General features: G+C 39.6%; 3 protein-coding genes across 3 annotated transcripts; 2 read left to right on the forward strand and 1 right to left on the reverse strand.

The window, feature by feature from the left end:
- Window positions 1–1180: 1180 nt before the first annotated feature.
- On the forward strand, window positions 1181–7033 carry GCK72_025919 (uncharacterized protein; the record flags this gene model as incomplete). The annotated part of the gene is made up of 17 exons (XM_003099973.2): window positions 1181–1321; window positions 1378–1524; window positions 1992–2393; window positions 2557–2766; window positions 3231–3458; window positions 3632–3904; window positions 4302–4406; window positions 4476–4568; window positions 4619–4870; window positions 4918–5034; window positions 5082–5141; window positions 5201–5296; window positions 5347–5406; window positions 5456–6276; window positions 6328–6453; window positions 6827–6949; window positions 6997–7033. The coding sequence occupies 17 exons, from the start codon at window positions 1181–1183 to the stop codon at window positions 7031–7033; spliced, it is 3291 nt and encodes a 1096-aa protein (XP_003100021.2).
- Window positions 7034–8239: 1206 nt separating this feature from the next.
- Window positions 8240–13117, forward strand: GCK72_025920 (uncharacterized protein; the record flags this gene model as incomplete). Its single annotated transcript, XM_003099954.2, has 7 exons — window positions 8240–8327; window positions 8378–8696; window positions 9241–9675; window positions 9724–9834; window positions 10390–10725; window positions 10783–12948; window positions 13000–13117. 7 exons carry the CDS (start codon window positions 8240–8242, stop codon window positions 13115–13117), a joined length of 3573 nt encoding a protein of 1190 aa, XP_003100002.2.
- Window positions 13118–14297: 1180 nt separating this feature from the next.
- On the reverse strand, window positions 14298–20931 carry GCK72_025921 (uncharacterized protein; the record flags this gene model as incomplete). The annotated part of the gene is made up of 14 exons (XM_053736553.1): window positions 14298–14531; window positions 14576–14683; window positions 15033–15086; window positions 15592–15645; window positions 16033–16107; window positions 16414–16467; window positions 16524–16607; window positions 16656–16742; window positions 16800–16865; window positions 16924–17019; window positions 17407–17517; window positions 18831–18923; window positions 20507–20611; window positions 20878–20931. The coding sequence occupies 14 exons, from the start codon at window positions 20929–20931 to the stop codon at window positions 14298–14300; spliced, it is 1275 nt and encodes a 424-aa protein (XP_053580119.1).

The following is a 20931-nucleotide window of genomic DNA, read 5'->3' on the forward strand; positions in this document are numbered from 1 at the left end:
TTGAATAACCCTCTGGGATGTGTCATACAAATCATTATCTTTATAGTTCTTGCTCTAAAAGGTGAATTCATATTGTACTGATGTCATTTCATACTGGATACCATACCGGCTCGTAGATTCCATATGTCATCTGTCTGCTACCCATGTAACATTTTTTCCCTCTCACTTCCAACTACACCCCAGCTCCTACAAAAACGTCGAGCCTATCCGATAAATTTTTCTATATGAGTATTCTCCGCCCACTTCTTTGCTTCTCTGCTCTCTCTTCTGCTTTCTCTTGATTTGGTGGGAGATGTGTGTTATTAGATAGTAGTAGTTTGCTCTGAAACGGCGGGTCATCTCGTTGTTTTTATTTTATTTTTAGTTTAACGAAACACAGGTCGCGTAAGTGACAAGTTTTTCTACCCGCCAATGGTACATTCGTGGTTTTTAAAGAAGTCGTATTACTCTGACGCTATTGACCCTCTCTGTTCGTGTGTAACAGCATCCGGATGTCTCTCTTATTGCACATTTGAGATTACGAGAGCAGTCACTTCTGTCCTTCCTTTCGTGAACACACTGAGACTACATATTCAACTTCTGTGTTCTGGTACTGCAAGCGGAATCTGTCTGTGTGTGGGAGCATCCGGATGTCTTTCGCATTGTATTTTTAAGATAATGAGAACAGTCAAATCCGTTTCTCTTCTTCGTAAACACAGTGAGACTACTCATTCAAGTTCTGTGTCTCGGTATAGTAACAGGGTGTGTCTGTCTGTGTGTGGGAGCATCCTGATGTACCTCGCATAGTCTTTTTGAAATAATAAAAACATTCTGTGCCGGTGCTACTTTAAAGAGTCTACAGTGACATCATGCATAGGCGGCCCGACAGAGAACACATGTATTTTTTGTTGAGCATCCAATCGCCATCTGTTCAAAAGTGACATTCATACTCATTGCTACTCCCTTTTGTAGACAACTACGCCCACATCTCATTTCTCTCGCCGGTCTTTTTTCTTTTTTCTTCTTCTGCTTACACTTGGCACGATACTACACTACTTCCGTTTTCTGAAAATCCTAGATGTAAGTCTTATATAATAGTCTCCTAATTTTTATTTCTCCTTCCCAGCTAATGTCTTCTCCCGCGACTATTAGTTATGATTCTGAAGCAAATTAAACAATATTTCCAGAAAACTTCGGAGAAATGGACAGCGTGTCCTCCGGAAACGACGAAACGAATATCGCCTGGGCGGGAAAAAAGTCATTCGCGGAAGTTGTCAAGCAAGGAATGAAGATGGAGAAGTCTGAGTTGTGTTGTCATGTGGATTCAATGCAGACTGATAATGTGAGTTGGGAATCGGTAGATTTGTATTTTGAAACGAGACAACTGGTATATTTTAGGCCATTGGAAACGCGGAAAATATTAATTCTGACAAGACTCCAAATCTTGATTCCGCTTCAGCAGCTTCTGATGTTTCTGCTGAAGATCTGACAACTGCAGTAACAGCAGGAGAATCATCGCAGTCGACTCCTCCAGTGGAGGATGAGGTATGTCCCGATTTTTCATGATTCTGATTAGAAGATATCCCTTGGGTTTGTATTTTCAACATATTCCTATTCCAATATCGATTTGCTGCACAGGTGTTCAGAAATGACTATTCTTTTTTGTAAATGCTCCAAACTCCGCCCTTTTTCTCTCTCTCACTCTCTCTCTTTCTTACTTCGCCTTGAATGTCTTACATCATAGTCTCCTTAGAACCACAGATTTTTTCTTCATGTGAGAAATTCCTGAGATACATAGAAAAACACAATTTTTTGAATGACATCATCTGAGGTCCTGTTTGAAATGCATGCTCCTTTTTTGAACATCGATGAGCCAGATGTTCAACAAATGACATGTGTATATTTAAAACTCCGCCCACATAAGATTTGTCAGTTTTGTAGACTAAGCCACCTGTCGATACCATCTGTCGATTTTTTAATAGGTTTCAAAGCAAAATTAATTTTTTTTTCAGAAAACCTGCAATGCAGAAAAGTTGCCGGAGGGTACTCATCAAGATTCAACTGGAACTCAACAACCACAAGCAAGTTCCACTGCTTCAGCTTCACCAGATGTGGGACCGATTTCAATTCCACTGAATTACGATCAGAGCTCCAACACTTCTGCTCTGAAACTGGATGATTCAGTCACTCCAAAAATGGAAAATGGTGTTTCTGTGTTAGAATCTCCTGAAACTTCTTCTACAACTCAAGAAGAAGCAGAATCCGCCACTTCAGATGATGAAACCTTCGGTTCCGTTTCTCCAGAAATAGACAATCGACGGATTAAAGATGCAGTTCCAGAATCAGAACCTTCTGAAATTTCAGAAAGTTGCTCAGCACTTCCAGTCAACGTTGCTTCTTTAGCATCAGATAAGGTGAGAGTAACTAATTTTTTGGGGATTCTTGAATAACTAGCAATGACTAGCATAATCGTAAATAAATAATAGATTGGAAGGTGGAGAAATTAATTCTTAAAAGCTTATAGAATAGTAATTTAGATGTAGCCTACTTATTTTTATACCAACTGAAGATCTTCAGAACTCTGTCCCATCTGCCGCAATAATTAATGACTGTGTAGTTCAAGAAATCGAAGATGCAGTTCCAGCATCAGAATTTTCTGCAGCGCCAGTCATTTCCACTCAGTCACGGAATGGATGCAATTTTGGTACCATTTCTGTTTATCTGAACGCAGAAGCAGCACTCCCCGTGGTTGATACCGCTATTCCAGATTCTACAAAATCAGATGAGGTGAGAGTCAGGGGGGTTTTAGGAAATTCCTAAAATCATTAACGCTCTCTAGCATAATCCGGAGGAAAATATAGGAAACAACGGAAACTCCTGAAAAAAATTGTCAGACAAAATAACTTTTTATGGGATTAAACAGACCAAGAATAGAACTCCACTTTTGTAGTTGACAATTTTTTGTGCTCCCTAGCAAGTTAGATCTCGAGAAAGTAATTTCTCCTTCAAATCAACCGAAAGTCAACCTTAAAATGACCATAACTCTCTAATGAGTGCCCATACAAAAAAGTTGTCAACGATAAAAATAGAGTTCTACTATCGGTCTGTTTGATCACGTAAAAAGTTATTTTGTGGGCCAGTTAGTTTTACTATGACACACTTTCAAAGTTGGGCATTTTCAACTGAAAAAGGCAAAATATGATAGATTTTAGGCCAGTAGTGTATTTCTATACTAACTGATGAACGTTCAGAGAATGGAACAAATGGAAAAATCTCCGATTCTTGAATCCAAAAGTGAACAGGGTTCTCACTCTCCTGCCGCACAAGAAATCGAAGCTGCAGTTTCTTCTGCAGCACCCGTCGTTTCCGCCAAGTCACAAAATGAAGACGTCTCTGGTAGCATTTCTGTAGATATGAAAGCAGAAGCAGCACTCCCAGTGGTGGAAGCCTCTATCCCGGATTCTTCAAAACTGAACGGGGTAAGTGTGGCAGGGTTTAGGGAGTTTCTGAACTCACTAAATAGCTGTAATTTGGAAAATCCGAGAAACAGGTGAAAACTATAGCTATTTTTTGATTCTAGTTCTAGAAAGCCTAATGAATAGTAATTGGGATAGTCTTCAACTTATTTCTATACTAACTGATGATCTTTCAGAAAATGCAAGAAATGAGAGAATCTTCAAGTCTTGAATCCAAGCGTGAACTGTGCTCTGACCCTCCTGCTGCAATCCCAAAAGTTTCTGCCGCTCAAGGAATCGATTCAGTTCCAACGTCAGAATCTTCTACAGCGCCGTCTCTAGTTTCGGTCCTCGCCGCTGCTACCCAGTCGAATGGAGGCGTTTCTGGTTGCATTTCTGTGGGCCAGAACACAGGAGGAGCACTTCCAGAGCTTGACACCTCTTTCCCGGATTTTCCGAAATCAAATGAGGTGAGTAACTAGTGTTTAGAAAATTACTGAACTCGCTACATAACGGGTAACCTGTGATAGAAGCGTATCCGTTAGCAAAAATTTCAAGCATCCTATCATAAAGATATGCAAATTTTTTAAACTGAAGAAATATTTATGAAGCGTTATTTTGACAGTTAGCAGTTTTTTGATATTTCCTTTCGGAACCGAGATATACCACTGCGATCAAGCACTTGTATTACAGATTTTACGGTAACTGTGACTTGCAAAATCTTAGAAAAAAGGAGGAAACTATAAAAACTTCTGGTAATTCTAATTCTAGAAAGCGTCATGAATAGTGGTTGGGATAGTCTTAGCTTCAGTAAATTCCATCTTATAAATCTCATCTTGCTTCCTAAACGCGTGAAAGTTATTCCAGGAAACCCACCCGACAGATATGCAGAATGTGCTGTCCGGCCCAAACACGGCACCGACTTCAGAATCATCGGAATCATCGGTACAAAGGCCCTCAGAAACCTCGCTGGTAAGTAAGAACCAAAATTATGGGAACTAATTACTAACTGCATGTCTTTTCAATGATGAATGGTTTCAGACTAATCAAATAATGATGTCAAATCAAACTGGAGCAATTCAATTTGCCGGGTCGAGCTCACAAAACTATCAACCAGCTTTTCATGTTCAACGGGTATGTTAAATTCTAGTAGTCAATAATAAAATCTTACCTTGGAATTTTAGCCAGTTCGCCCCGACCTGGAACGGTACAATCCGCAACCCACGACATACTACCCGCTGCTAGAACCATATGTCCCTCTCCAACCACCACCAGCTTATGCCCCACCAGCCTACTCTCCACCAGCATACGGAGCACCAGCTTATGGCCCGCCAGCTATTGGTCCGCCCCCAATCCACCACCAGTTCAGCCAGCCGCCACCAGGATGGAGAACGCCGTACAACTCGGCGTATTTTGAGGGGCAACCCGTCTACACTGTTAGTTATCGTTATGAAAATTCGAAATGTAAAATTTTTTCATTCAGGACGTTCTCACCTCACCAATGTCTAGTTCCACGTACAGTGTGGCAAATACTCCACAAATGCGAGCGTCGTGGTACCCGGATAACCCATATGATATGAATTCGTGGAGGGGATACCAGGTAATAGAAAAATCCATAGTTGATTTTTCACAACTATGGTGTTTCAGTACAATTCGTTTCCTTCTTCTTCATCAAATTGGCAAGATCCATACGGAATGAATCAGTGGGTTAGTGAATTAGAAATTAGTGTAGCTCATGTTAGTTGTGCGTAACAAAGATGTTTCAGAATTCTACAACATTCGAACATTATCTCGAAACAAGATACCCCAATACTCCATCGGCACATTTCTACGAGGGGCGGTACAGTTATATGTATCTTTATGTAGGTTTCTAATTCAGTTTACATAACGAAATTGAAACTTTCGTTTTCAGGAAAAATACGGTGTGCCAGTGGATCAGTCAACATCGACTTACACAAATTCCAGAAATCCGGTGAGTAACGTTCTATTTGGTTCCATTTTCTGAAGATTATGCATTTTAGAGAAACGGCGGACAACAGAGCAGATATAACTCCTACGATTCTCGGAATGGCGAATCTAATCAGAGAGCCAGAAACCCAGTTCGAAGAAACAACAGCAAGTGTTCCACTAATGCAAGCACTGTCTCACAACCAGTCGGACAGCAAGCACCTCTAGCCGTGGAAGTTAAAGAAAATACTCCAACAGATAACATTGAGAATCCTGAAGTGCCCGCTGTTAGTGAGAATGTGGAAAATAGACAAATGAAAGTTGGAGGTGGGAGGAGAAGGTGGTTCAACAGGAAAAAAATAAAGGGATCTAGACAATCATCATCGACAGAAAATGTTGCGGCTTCAGCAACGGAAAAAGTGGAATCCGATGATGATATTTATGAAGATGCCCAGGAAGAATTCTACTGTGAAAACAGGTACAGTGAAGTTTTGGAGTCTTCACCATCTGCTGTTTATGCCAAAATCAACAGTACTTCACACCCAAAAGTGGTGAGGGAAATGATGTACGTTGAGTCTTCCGAAGAATCGGCTCAAAAGGAGGATGAATCTCCAGTGATTTCAATTCAAAGTCCCATGAGTTCACTGAAATCTGAGCCAGAGCCAGAGCCAGAGCCAGAACTGGAGCCAGAACTGGAGTCAAGACCTGAGCCAACGCTAGATTCAGGCTCAAATCCAGAAAAAGAGCGAGAGAGTGAACCTGAAGCAGAAGCAGGAAAAGAGCCAGAGTCAGAGCTAGAATCTGAGCCGAAGCCAGACTCAGAGGAGACAAACTCTGGGCTGGAGCTTGTGAAAAATGCTGAAGACGCTCTTGAAATCTCAGCCAACGTCCAAAGGTAGCCTTCTGTCATTGTGAAGATATTTCTCAAACTATTGTTGATTTTCAGCATCTCCAATACCGCATCAGGCTCTTCTTCACAAGCTGTCAAACAAGAAACAGCAGTTGGGAAGCAGAGTGTTCCGAGAGAAGTTGCTCCAAAGAAAACTTGGCAAAAACTGGAACCATATCAACCGTAAGTGTGAAGTTTGCTCACTAGATATAACTCGACGTAGAGTACAAAATGTTATTAACGTCATTTTTGTATGTGACCATTTTTATGTAGGAACACTATCCTGAAAGTTACAGGTTTTCAAAGTTATTTATCCCTGAAACCGACTTATTTTAGTGCATATTAGCAAAACTATCGAGCTTTTAACTTTGAACAAAGGAACGGTCAAAAAGATAAGATAACCTTTTAAGTGGGTCGGTATATTGAAGGGTATCTATCAAACAGTTTACCCGCATCGTCCTTTTTTTGACAATAAGAACTTTGCCTCAATTTTTCTAATTTTTAAAGGGAAAATCAATATTTTAAAATATTTCACAACTAGATCCATGATTTTCAGACCTGAAAGGATGGTTGTTCAAAGACAACCGATGGAAGCACCTAGGCCAAAGTCCAAGACATTACCCACTATCAGTGCGCAGTCCGGAAAGACTTCTTATAGACAGAAGATGGATAAGAAACAGTAAGTTTAGAAAAAAGTTATATACTCTAATAATATGAAACATTCAGATTACTGGAATTGACTGGTTTCAAACTCACTGATTGATTGTCAACTGTCAAATTGTTCTTCAACTGACATCATCCGTTCCCATTTACACCGATAACCATCATCTTTAGCTTTTTTTTCAATATTAATACTCTTTCCCAATAATCACCGCTTATAATTCGGTTCTTCCATCGATTTCATCTTCAAACGTTCTCTGGTAACCAACAATCTCACATGTTTTCCCTGCTCTCCAACCGACCCCTTCGATTTTCTCAATTGCTATGTTACAAATTTAATAGTGTTTTCCAAAATTTCAAATATTGTATACCATATTGTATACCAGTTCTCTAATTCTTCATATTCTCTGTCTCCCATGTCTCATAATTTGTTTTCCTGTGAATTCTTTCTTCTCAAGTAATATTTTCTGCTCTCAACCCGTTTTTTTCGGTTACACCAACCGATAGTTTCCGCTTACTTCCCGTTCGTCCCTTTGAAACAGCCCGTAACCTCATTTCCTTTTTTTTCCAATTCATATTTTCCACTTTTTGCCGAGAATTTGTATCTTACCTGTCTCAAAAAGTTCTCGTACAGTTTTTTTTATATTATCGAAGAAATAAAACATTAAATTCGGAACTGCGACGATTTTCACCTAAAATCATCATTTTTGTCTTGAATGGCAGCATTAAACATGTAAAGGTGTTCACAACAAGTCTGAGAACTCCTCGTAATAACAATCAAGGGCCACAACACCGTACATATTTTACCCATTACACCGATGCCCTCTTTTTTTTGCTCATCATTCCTTTTTCGCTGTCTAAATCTCCCCGTTCTTCGTTCTCTTTTCGCCAGTTGACCAGTCCATTCCTCTCTAATAAACATTCGGTTGTTTGTTGTCCTCCTCCCTTCTCTCCCGACCTCCAACAGTCTCCGTTTAGAACCATCTCGTTTTCTTTGCGTCTCGCTCGGCACAGTGTCTCTCTCTGCGGGGGACGAGTTGCGGGTTTTCTAGGCCATCTCGATTTTTTCGGTTCCCCGTTAGTTTTTTCAGTGATTTTTTATTGTTTTTTAGCATTTTCTTGTTTTCTTCATTGTATATTTTTCTATACAGTTTAAAAAAGATAAATTCTTGAAAATCTCAAGTAACAGAAAAAAAACCGTTCAATTTGGGGCCATAGGGCAAGGGCTATTTATTCAGTATTTCAATTGTTTCCCTTTTTTTCTCGTATTTCCATCCGAAAATCGTAAAAACCCTTATTTTTTTCAGCGATGCTTCGAAGATCGACTCGCGTGCCAAAGCCAGTGTCTCTGACGACTGTGCACTTGGAAGATGCAATTAAGGAGCCAAAAACACCACGTAAGTGATTAAAATATATTGTTTTTTATCTTTGAACTAATTTTTTGCAGCGACTGTGAACCAAGACTCCCCTTCCTCTTCCAATGCTCCGCTCTCCATTCCCAAAGAAGAAAACCAAAGTTCCAACGAGGAATCAAAGCCCCACAAATCACTGCCACAAGCCTCAACCTCACGTAAAGTGACAGAGTGCTTTAGCGAAAAAGATAGTCTGGCTATCTTTCGGTTTGTGCTCTCCCGGATTCGGAGTCAAAACCCGGCCAGAGAAGGAAGAGTTGCCAAGCGAAGAGTGGAGCTGAATTCGATGGTCTTCTGGGAGAAATGTAGAGAATTTGTTGGCGCTGATCGGGATGTGCATGGATATCGCACACAGTAAGTTTTCATAAAATTTGTATTAAAATCAAGTTGCCGATTTCCAAGTTTTCACCTGTTCCTGGCCCGGGTTAGCCCGGCCGGCCCCAGATAGCGAATTTTTCCCGAAAAGCATATTTTTTAACATTAATGTTTCTGAAAATGGAGTTTTTGAGCTACCATTTGAGTTATTTGACAAATTTAAGTAGTTCTACGGTTAATTCAAGGATAAAAAGTACTTGAAAATAATGGTCAAATGACAAGTAGGTTGCAAAAGCTTTAAAAACAACAAAATCAATAAATTTTTGAGAAAGACAAATAAGACGGAACCTTGGAGACTTTTTCCATATTTGCTGCAAAGCCTCTTAGCCCAGACGTGACTACATATTAGTTTTTATTTAAAATTAGTATTTCGATAAAAAATTCCAGAAATATGAGTTCAGAAGCAAAAATAGTCGTGTTTGACCTGTTAGCACAAAGATACTATAGTTTTAAGATAGTTGAGTAGAATATAAAACTTTGTCCATTAAATTTTCAAAAAAAAATCATTTCCTATTAATTTCAGCTTCTTCTACTTGCTCCGCAAGCTTCATGAATACAATGGAGTGTCAATGGACGACAAAGTGGATATATATTATGCCCTCGACATCCGCGTAGACCCCTCAATACGTGAAAAGCTTGTGAGAAAGTTCGAGGTAGAGTTCGATGAGGAAGGCATAATCACCGGAAGTCTGTTGCTCCACCACTGGGACGTGGTCCATCCAGACAGCGAGCCAGAGGACGAAGAGGATGGACAACCGACTCGTTGGGTGACTATTGGCCAGTCAACCAACGACACTCGCTTCACGGAGGAAGATGATGGGCTCATGATGCAGTATGTGGTGGATAAGATCAACAGTGGCTGCAAAGACCTGACGATGAAGAAAGTGTGGGAGCATTTCAAAAAGTTGTATAAGAAGAGACTATCCGCTGATCGAACACCAATCACGTATCGTCTGAGGTAACTATCATGGATTTCTTCAGGTTTTTTAAAATTTTGATTCTGCAGATATCTCCGTGTTCTTCTCCCCAACATTCACAAAATGCCATTGTCGCTTGAAACGAAAGCGGCGATCTACTACCATACAAAGCAGCCGGTTTCAGAGCAGTTTATCAGAGAGTGAGTTGAAGTTTTTTGGTGATATAGAACTACATCACCGGCCAAAAATATATTATATCACAAAACACAAAATAACTTTTTATGTGGTCGAACCGACCAAGAGTAGAAATCTATTTTTGTAGTTAACAGTTTTTTTACGGACGCTGCCTAAAATTTTACATTTCGACAGAGTAATTTCTCCTTCAATTTGACCAATTTTCGTGCAAAACAGTGCGATTGTTTAACTGTCTAATTAAAATAACCATAACTCTCTGGGGAGTGTCCGTAAAAGTTGTCAATAACAAAAATGGAGTTCTACTCTTGGTCTGTTCGATCCTTTAAAAATCTATTTTGTGGGCCAGTTAGTTTTACTATTACACACTCTCAAAGTTGGATATTTGCAACTAAAAAAGCAAAAAATGTACTGTATATTATCCTGGAATAGCCTCCCATCGATAAACTTGTGAGTAAAGATTAGCCCGCACACCAAAAGTCCCAAAACTGGTGTATCTGACGACTGTTCTCCTTAAATTACGCCCGTTTTTCATCAATATTCAATATAAATTTCATTAGCAGGCTCACAAGAGAGATCGACGTGGTACTTCGTCAAGATGGCCGCATTATGGTCTACCCGACGTGCCCAGCCCGGATCTTTCTTCATATCTGCCAACAAAATTGTGTTGTTGGATTGAAGTCCAAAAACCGGCTATCACTTCTCAAAGCACCACAGAATTCACTCGCCGCTCAGGCGTTCTCCGAGCAAGAAGATGCTCAAATCTGGGAGCACATTCTGAATAAATGCAAGCTCAACCAAGGCCAGAAGTTTCAAGTAAAGATGAATGGATGGGCATTCTGGAGACAATTTATTGAGGAAGTGGGATCGCAACGACCATGGCAAGTATTGAGTGACCAGTGAGTTTCATTAAAATTCATTAAAAACTGGAAAATTCGAAAAATGGTTTATTTCAGCTTCACCAAGGACCTCATGCCGAACATGAGGTACCTCTCTTGTGACGTCAAATCCAAACTAGAGCTCTACTATTCTCTATCCCGGATTGTCGAAGAAGACGTGCTATTTGAGTTTGAACAAATAGCCACCGTCACACTGACTCCGGTAGGAGCTATCCAGAGTGCCGTCGGACAGGGCATCAAAGTGGGACGGAAAGAGAGACCATACGAGGAGTTTGATGTCAACAGCCTAAAATTGGTGACTGACAAAAAACCAGAAGGCTCCTCGAGTTATTTCCTTCTTGAAGACCATAAACGTTTCCCGCAACTCCCACATGTTCCGCTAGTGGAAGAGGAAGAGCTTCCCACTGAAGGCAAAAAGGAAGAGCTTCCTACTGTAGGCTTCCTGAAGACGTCACAATTGACTGTTGATGTGAAGTCAGAGCAATTGGGTGAAAGTAGTGGAGCGTTACTTCCAGTGGAGAAAAAACCGGAAGATTTGCTGTTGAATTCTGGAATACCAAGCAAGAAAGAATCCGTACTTCTATCAATGTTGAAGAGCAGAGAAGAGACACCACCTCCAAAAAAACCGGCTCCAAAAAGATTGGCTCCAAGTCATTGCTCTCAACAATCTCCAGCCGAAAGCAGTACTGCTCCAAGCAACTCGACTCCAAGTCCACCGGCTTCATGCTCTGTCGCTCAAAGCTCTTCAACTCCAAGTGGATCGACTACAAGTCAGATACCGCCACCATGGTCCGGTGTAAAACGCTCTACCCCGGCCATTTACTCTCCAAGACAACCGCAACCAGCAACGACTTCATCGGGTCAAAGCTCCTCGACTTCAAGTCAACCTACTCCTCCTATCGTTCAAAAACGTCTTTCTGCGAACGAATTAGCTCATAAACTTTTCCCGAGCTCAGCAGCTTCAATTAGCTTAGCTAATTTGGCTCCAAGAACGCCGGTCCCTTACCACCCCACTCGATTTATGGCGCAAAGCGCCTTTAATCAAGCTTCCAGTACCGAAACGCGCTTGGTACCGAAAATCACTAAAATAATCCGGTTGGTACCAAAGAAATCAAGAGGGCCACCTAAACGGCCAACACCATTGCCGACAAAAGTGCCACCGCAGTACCAAGGACCACTCTTTGCACCGCCCAGGAACAAAGTTGCAGAGATTGTGAAGCCAGCGACTCAAGAGGCACATTGCTCTTCGGATTTTGGTCGGATGACACAAAACTTCTCAACAATGAGGAAAAACGATACGCTCCCGGCTTTATGCTCACCGCACTTCATGCTCACCGCTGTTTCTTTGTATGGAAAGGAGCTCATCGAATGGAAAACACCCAAAGAGCCCAAAAGGAAAAGGAATATGCCTCAAAGTGCTCCGGAGCCCGAGTCATCAAGTACCAAGGAGAAAAAGCCAGAAGACATCCACCTGGAAGGCTCAGTAGTGGGAGAAGTGAAACCGGAGTTATTGGATCAAGGATTTGTCCCACAGGAAGAAGTCAAACCGAATGTAGACGAAATGCTTTCTAGCTCATCCTCAGAACTACCAATCAAATCGGAAACTACCAGTGAAGCCATTCGGTTTAATCAATATCAGAATACAATGGCTCCTGGCAAACGTGTGATGATCCACCCAAAACCGATCAACATTCGGAGTGTACGTCCATTGAATTCTCCGTCTTCTCTTGTGACGCCGAAGAAAGAATCAGAAACATCTGCAACCAATGGTAGTCAGAACAACGGATCCACGACTTCTCTCCCACCTATTCCAGCCAGACATCCGCCGCCGCCATACATCAAGCCTGGAAAAAGAGAACCAAAAGTATCGATTCCGACGCTCTCTCATGATCCCAAACCTCCAAATTATGAGAGAGATATCCCAGAAACGCCACCACCATTTGTATACCGCAAACGAGTACCGTTATTACTCACTAGAAAAGAACGGGAACTGGAAGAGCAGCTGGAGAGAGAAAAACGAGAGGTGTTGGCTAAAATGAAAAGCGAAGCGGAGGACGTCACTGTCAAAGAATTCCTGGTGAAACAACGGGAAGAGTCGAAGCGGAACAACCGCCCCGTGATCTATGTCCCGCCGAAGACTCAGGCAAGGATTATGAAGAGGACCAGTGACGTGGTGGAACCGCTATCTCTCCAGAAAATTCCCAGAAGAGAGTTCTCGGAGAAGTGAGTGTTAATACAATTAGTTTTCAAAAAATAAACCATATTTCATTCCAGAAATGCTGAAGCCAGAGCCCGAGAACAACACTATCGACCTGTGCTAGAGCATCATGGCAATAAGATGGTGTACAAGACGATTGAATCCATCATGCACCAGCCAGGACCGTCCTCGTAAGTTTTAATTCGAATGAGACCAGAATATAAAATAGAAATCTAACAGGCTAAAAAACATTTTTTAAAATGTAGATCATGGCTAGTTCTATAACCCTATCGTAATTGTGCCGCGGGCCGAGCTAGAATGGATTTTTCGACCGTTTTCGAGGTTTTTGGCACTTTTTCTCGGCCCGCAGGATGTTAACGACTAGCAATACGGCCCGTAGCAGGTCACAAACATGGAACTCGCGGAGATCTACATTTTGGTATATTTATCAGCTCATAAAACTCAGTTTTAAGCGAATCCCCGTGCCGGCCGTTTTCGGCCCTGTTTGCAAGTATGCATATGAGTTCAGGAGAATAAAAACTGAATGTGAATTATGGTGTGTCTAACATGTCCAACATGTTAGTGACTTCACATGCCTGGATTTGAGCATCTTGTTTCAATCCACACAAAAATTTGATTTTCAGGCAGTAAGCTCCTGTCCATCTATCGCCTGCCCACCAAATCCACTCATCGTTGCCGTCGTTATGCTCTCTATTGCTTCACTATATATATTTTGTCGTTTTCAAAACTCAACTGCCGGTTATGATATGTACATAGTACTTGATCCTCAATGTTCTTTAATGGTTTTTTGTCAAATTCAATTTTTCCTTTTTAAACGTGTCCTGTTCTTTAAGTATTTTGTTATCCCAATGTTATAAATTAGTAGTTTACCAGAAATGTTTTTAGTTTTGATGAGGATCCGCTTTCCGGCTTGAAGATACTTTACAGCTTTGCAATTTCGAATTATTTATTTTTTTATTTATTAAAAAAAATACATGAAAAAGCAAAAATTGGGGGGGGGGGGGGGGGGGGGGAAACACGAAAAAAGTTGAAAAACTTCATAAAAGTGGGGAGGTGCTGCTAGACTAGAAAATAAAGATAAGGAAAATAGGGTGGGGGGGATGGAAGTTGAGGAATTTAGTATTTACTATAGAACAATGGAGTAGAGAGAATGAGTTGTTCAGATTTGAGGGATAGGGAAGTTGGTAGAGGAGTGAACAGAGAGTGGTTGGAGAGAAAAAGGAGGACGAGGTGGTGGAGAAGAATAGAAGAAAAGAGAAAGCTCGAATAAGACTAAAAATAATAAAAATGGAAACTGGCTTGAAAAAAATTAAAAAAGAATGGTTCGATAGTACAAAAACATTATTCCATTCTTTTACTTTTTAGTCTTATTCTCATTTTCCAATCTCTCCAATTCTTTCACAATTTTTGCAAAATGATAGTGGAATTCGTACCAAAAATCGAGACTGATGCCACGGTTCACCGTGTTCTTTTCGTCTGCCCAATGATAATACAATCCGAATCCATTCAAATTCAAATCGATCAGCTTCTCAGCCTCTTTTGCATCACGGTACTCTATTGACCGGATGAAGGCTCTGACTTGCTTTCTCTGAAATGAAAATTTATACAGTCAATAATGTTAGAATTACATACGGTCCACTTCTTCCAGTTTTCCTTTCCATGCTCGATTTTGATGGATGGTCTAGTTATGTCAATTTCTTGGCAGTCCGGCTCCTCCTCTTTCACAAGAAGTGGAGGAGTCTGAAAAATTATATTGATTTTCATGTAAGTTTATTGAAATATTTGTTTTTGTTGGGACCAAACTAAGTTCATGAAAAACGTCAATTGTTACACGTCTCTTAATCTTTAGATTACTTTGACAATTCTTAGATACCGAAAACTTAAAAATATTACAATTTCGCTCTATAATGAGTCGGTTCCCAAGAAAAATCACTTTATAGATCTTCAACTTGTCTGAAAGATTTCACTTACGTAAATTTTTGGCTTAAACAGCTTAGGAGTACACATTTTTGACACTTCGCTATAAATAGGAAGTAACAAAAGCCTACGGGGTTCTGTGAAACTACAAACTTTGGTACTTAAAACTTACCGGCTGTTGGAGCATCGGGATCGTGGCTGGCAAGTAGTTGTTCGGAGGTGGGACCTAAAATTCATGGTTTGATTCAGACTTAGCTTCAAAATATGGTTTTGATAAAGTTTTACAACACTAACACCTCAACTAACGACCATTTTCACCAAAAAAATGCAGAAAATGGTCAAAAAATCTATTATTTCTTATTATTGACTAATTTTTGGGTGGTGGGCACAGAAAAAAGAGGAATGGAGGGAAGATTGTATCGCTATACTTTTGATACTAATGCCAATGTGAGGAAGCAAGGAATAGTAGACTATATTACATTATCTTCTTGGAAATGAAATTAATACTGAGAATCATTATCTCATTCAGGTTGCTAAATAACGTCTTTGGTCATTTTTTCATCTCTACAAAACCTGTACTAGAGGCGCACCCGCCAGTAAGAATTACGACTATCCTATCTTGGTTGTATTCTAAAATATGCGAATTTATTTTACTGTAGAAATATTTTATGAGTTTTAAGCTATATTCTCTCAGTTAGCAATTACTATAAGCTCTGGTATTTGAAACTTACCGGTGGTTGGAGCTGCGGAATATTTGCTGGAAGGTAACTGGCCTGAGGGGAAACCTGAAATTCATGGTTTGATTCAGAAATCAGCTTCAGAAAAATAAACTTATTTGTTGTTATAAAATTGCACAACTCTAGCGCTTTTACTACATTAGTTACCAAAAAGAAGCACAAAATTGCAAAACATCTATTTTTTTTATTATTGATAAACTTTTGTGTGGTGCTTTTGTGAACTTATTTTGTTCTCAATTTAATGTTAATGTGAAAAAATAAAATAAGAGTAGGCAATATCACATTCTTTTTTTGAAAGTGAAATGAATACTGAGTGTTGCTATCTTAAAATATTAGTTTTCAAAGTTTATAATTATTGCTCAATTTCTCTAGAGGTTTTGGGTGCGTAAAGTGGAAAAAATATATAAGAAAAAATCCGACTTGTATTTAACATACCGGGAAATGTCCAGCCTCCGTGACAGTGGGCTCCATGGAAACCTGTGGAGCAAAGAGCGTTTCTCCTGGAACAACCTGTAAAATCACAATAAATTTTTGATCTATGGAAACAAAAATTTTAATATTGCAAAAACTCAAAAACTTTCCAGGTTAGAACAATTATATAATATATCAACAAAAGCTTCACTAGATAAATTCTCTTATCATGCACCCCTTCATAATGATAGTTTACTCCGCCTAACTGAAAGTTTTACAGCAACCTTATCAAAAACTGTCGTTCAATATAACAACTAATGTTTAGCTCATTTCAAATTAATTATTGTGAATGACAATTCCAATATTCACACTTCACTTAATTTCTGGAAAATTCATAAAACTCACAGCTCTTTCTTCCTGGCCTGTCTCCTGGAGGCGGTTGGCTTCACGAGCTTGCAGCTGGAAAGTTGTGATTCTCACTCGGTTATTTTGTATCAAAAACATTGAACACTTACTCTCTGACCTATGCGCTCGTATACATCCACAAGGCTCTCTGTTTCACTTCGCCTTCCTTCCTCCTCAAAACGTTCGCGAGCCATCTGGGATTCCATTATTAATTAAAATCGTTTCGTAATGGCATAACTCACTCTTTCTCCGATTCGCACTCGTCTATCTCTTTCTTTTCTCTCCTTTTCCTCTCTCTCCTTTTTGTTCTCCAATGACGCTTTTCTCATCTGCAAAAAATTAGATGAAAACGTCTCTTCCATTTATAAATTTTTCAAAACACGAACCTCCTCATCATAATCATCATCCGAGTCCAGACCACGGTCCAGCGGTGCGCCTCGATTTTCTTGCTCCTAAAAAAAATATTGTAAGATAAATACAATTCTTGAATTATCAAAAAACAAATATTACCTCCATCGAAGCCGGCAAGAGGCGTCTTCTTCCTTGAGAAGAACGACCGGCTGATCTTCCTCTTCCTCTTCTTCCTCTTGGTGCTGGCATTTGTCTCTGAAAGAAAATTTATTTACAGACTGTTTTCATCGACTAAAAACATCGAATTTTTAAGAGCCTGCCACGGTGTAAGTGCTTAACTCGAACATACAGTACCGGACAAAAATGTATCAACTTTGGCTGTTTTCAGTGGAAAATGCCCAACTTTGAGAGTGTGCCGTAGTAATTCTGAATGTCACACCATGAAAATTTTAATGTTTTTTCAAACATTTTTGTAGTTGACAACTTTTTCCTTAGAGAGTTATAGCCATTTTAAGACGACCGATCAAAAATCGCACTAATTTGCACCGATTGCACTGAACCTTTCGTTTTTTCCTACCCATTCACACTTTTTCTGCCACGTTTCGTCTGTACTATCTTTGTGTATGTTAAAGGTACGCTTACTTGAAGGGGTCCTGCAGACGCCGTTGGTTGAGCGAATGTCGGCCAACCTTCCAATCTAGTTACGCCCATGTTGGCATCAGCATAAGCAGGCACGTTGGCGCGCAGCGCCCTCTGCAAAACCGATGTCAAATTTTCACGTTTTTCAACGTTTTTTAGCTTTCTAGAAGCAGCAAGCTCATTAGAAACTGTTCAGAAGGTTCCCTAATCAATAACAACGGAGTTAATTTCATTCTATGTGTTGAAATAGCTCTAAATGGCTTTATTATTTGCTGATCAGGCACTATCGGTAATATTAAAGAGGCTCACAACTATTCCAAAATATAAGAGTTTTTAATATGAATCGATTCAGAAAGTCAGGGAAAAGAGAAAATCCTCTTTTAACTAAATCAGAAAATCTGTCTGAAACGAGTTATGAGACATCAAGGTACCAAAAATCGCTTCTCTTCTTGTAGTTTTTCAGTGCATTTTAATAGAAATTCGCATCTTTTGAATGTGAATGCTCATTTTTCAAATTATTTTTTTGTAAGTTTTTGAAAATTATTGATGTCTTATAACTTGTTTCAGACTGCTTTCGAACCTTTGAAATAGTCATGTACCCCTTTTGTTATTAGCGATAGAAAATAGAAGATTTTTATATTTTACGTTCGGCCTTGCTTTTCCAACTTACATTTGTGATTGGATAAAAAGGGAGTAGGATGGGGTAAAAGTCGCTGAGTCTTGGAATAGACCCAACCATTCAAAATTTCTCGGTTATATTTTTTTTCAAAACTATGTAACCATTTTGTCTGATAACAATATTAATAGAGAACACATTTTGAGTCCCCAATAACCACAAAACTCTTAAAACCTTACACCACATCACATGAGCGAAAAAACCTCATTTTAAAACGGAAATATCACCAAAGCGGCAAATATCATAAAGCTACCGAAATTGCTAGTCGCCCTTTGAAAGTTGGAGAAACAAAGCCAAACGGTAAGTGAAACTTCTCGAAAACATGAGTTTTCAAACGTAAACATCTCAGAAAGCCAGAAATTTAGTAGTTAACACCTCGAAATTCATTCTGACCCCACCTAAAAGTAACAAAGTATCAAGTTGAAGTTTTTTCCGAAACATTAAGTCAAAGCAGAAGTTGTGATACTGGATCTTAAAACCTTAAACGTTGTTGTTCGAACATTTGAATTTTTTATTCAAACTAAGCCAATGTTGGTGCGTTTGTCCATTAATAGGAAGTCCCATTTATCTGGTGCTAGATAAGTTGATGTCATATGTGGGATACTCTGTCTAAACTACTCTCCAGGATATAACATGGAGAAAGGACAATGTATTTTTCGGAAAAACCTTTCGCCCCTTTTTCATACACATTCATACTTTCTTTGCCACGCTTCGTTCGTACTCTCTCTATGCATGCTAACGGTAGACTTACCTGCTGGGATTCCGCCAAAGACCGGAGTTGAGCGAGCTGACCTGACATGTCGGTAACAGCCGCGTTGGCGGCCACATTAGCGCGCTGAGCCCTCTGCAAAACCGATTTTAATCATACTCAACGATTTATGAGTTGTAGAATATGTCCAGAGAACGTTGTAAGAACATACAATAAACGGTTGCTTCAAATTTAACCAAAAATATTATTTTCTCACTAAAGTCAGCTCAATAGAGTCAGCTCAGCTTGGGACCAATCTACAACCTTTTTTTCAAGTTGATAGTGCATTTTTTCAAAAACCGCTTGGAAGAAACTCTTATATGACTTCATTCTCATCATAAAAATTGCAAATGTTTTCTGCTGTTATAAGTTTCAGAAACGGAGATATTGTGATTTCGGAAAAATTTCCACATTTTTCAACGTTTTTCAGCTTCCTAGGAACAGAAATCTTACTAGAAAATGTTCAGAATGTTCGCTAGTCAATAATAATGGAATTCATAACATTCATAGTTGTCAAATCCCGATCCGAGCAAAATCAGAGCTGACTTTTGTGAAAAATAATTGTTTTGGTTAAATTTGTAGCAACCGCTCATACTATGATCTCACATAGTTTTCTTGACATTTTCTACAATTCAGAAAACGTTACATTCAATGTTTTGGAATGACTCTATGATTTGGTAATCAAGCATTTTTGGTTCTGGTTAAAGGAGCACACCATTATTCCGAAACTCAAGATTTTTTATATAAATCGTTTCAGAAAGCCACAGAAAATAAGAAATTATCTTGAGGCTAGGTCTGAAATGAGATCTTCAAGTGCCAAAAATTGCTCCGTGTCGTGCACTTTTTAGTACATTTCCATAGAAATTCTTCTGGTCTGCACGTGAAAAGAACACTTTTAAAAATTCTAAAGGAAAATCTGATTTTCGGCACTTTTAGGTCTCATAGCTAGCTTCAGACTGATTTTCAGTTCTAGCTCCAAGACGATTTTCTTTTTTCCCTGGTTTTCTTTATCCATTCATATCAAAAAAATCTTAAATTTTGGAATAATGGTGTCTTCTTTTGAGGACAGTCAAAGTCTTAGCTGCTATATTCTAGACGTTTCTTAACTGTGTAGCAAAGATCCTAGCCAGACCCGATTGTACCAGAATACCACGAACCTGCTTATTCCTACGCTTTAGATGAAATAAACTTTCTTGTAAGGAGCGCAGAGAAAAAATGTTGCCAACTACAAAAATGATTATCTTCTTCGAATTACAAAGACAGTTTAGAGATTGTTTCAGTTTTGTCATGTGAACCGTTTTATTACTTGAACCCGACTTTGCTGGCTCGGTGCTCACAGAAATCGGAAATTCGCAAGTTATTTTTGTTACTTCCTTTCTCCTGGGTGACGTGCCTGCATAGCAAGGTTTGTCTACAAAATGCGCGGTCGTTTTTCCCAGAGCTCAAATTTTTGTCGCTCTACAGGACTTGTTTGGGTAAGCGTATTTCAGTCTCTCGCATCAGATACCAAGACCATTGTTATCCCCTTATTCTATGTAGCAGGTGTTGCATGTAAGACGCGCCGTCTAAACTACGCGCCAGATGTGTCCTAGTGTTGTTTTCCCAAAGAGAGGTTCGCTTATTTTTTTCTTACCGCGTCTTACAGGTTCACTAACATATTTACAGGTACATACACTTACGTATGGATTAAACCGTCGGGAAGCGGCTGGGGTTGGTTGTGGAACAGCCGCTGGGAGATCCCCGTTCCCATTGTCGATGGCAGTGACATTGTTGCGTTGAGATCTCTGAAAAACATGGTTTGGCTATCTAGGTGATGGGTAATTTTTTCTACTTCTGCAAACAGAATCAACCTAATTCTACTAGAGGTCATGATACAGCTTCCAGGAATGCGGTTTTGGACTAATGGGGATGATGTATACAGTGCCTTGTGTAGTATTAGGTTTATTCCAGTGTGAGATACTAAATTATTGTGATCAAAATGTTCTAGCCTTTACGGAGTCTTTTTTGTGATAACATCGTATATTCTGCAAACCAACATTATACCACGTACCGTCTTTCGTTGAGATCCGCGAGCGGTAGCATTACAGCTTCCTCGTCTTGCCAT

The sequence above is a fragment of the Caenorhabditis remanei genome, chromosome X (assembly GCF_010183535.1).
Source record: "Caenorhabditis remanei strain PX506 chromosome X, whole genome shotgun sequence".
Taxonomy (NCBI): Eukaryota; Metazoa; Nematoda; class Chromadorea; order Rhabditida; family Rhabditidae; genus Caenorhabditis; species Caenorhabditis remanei.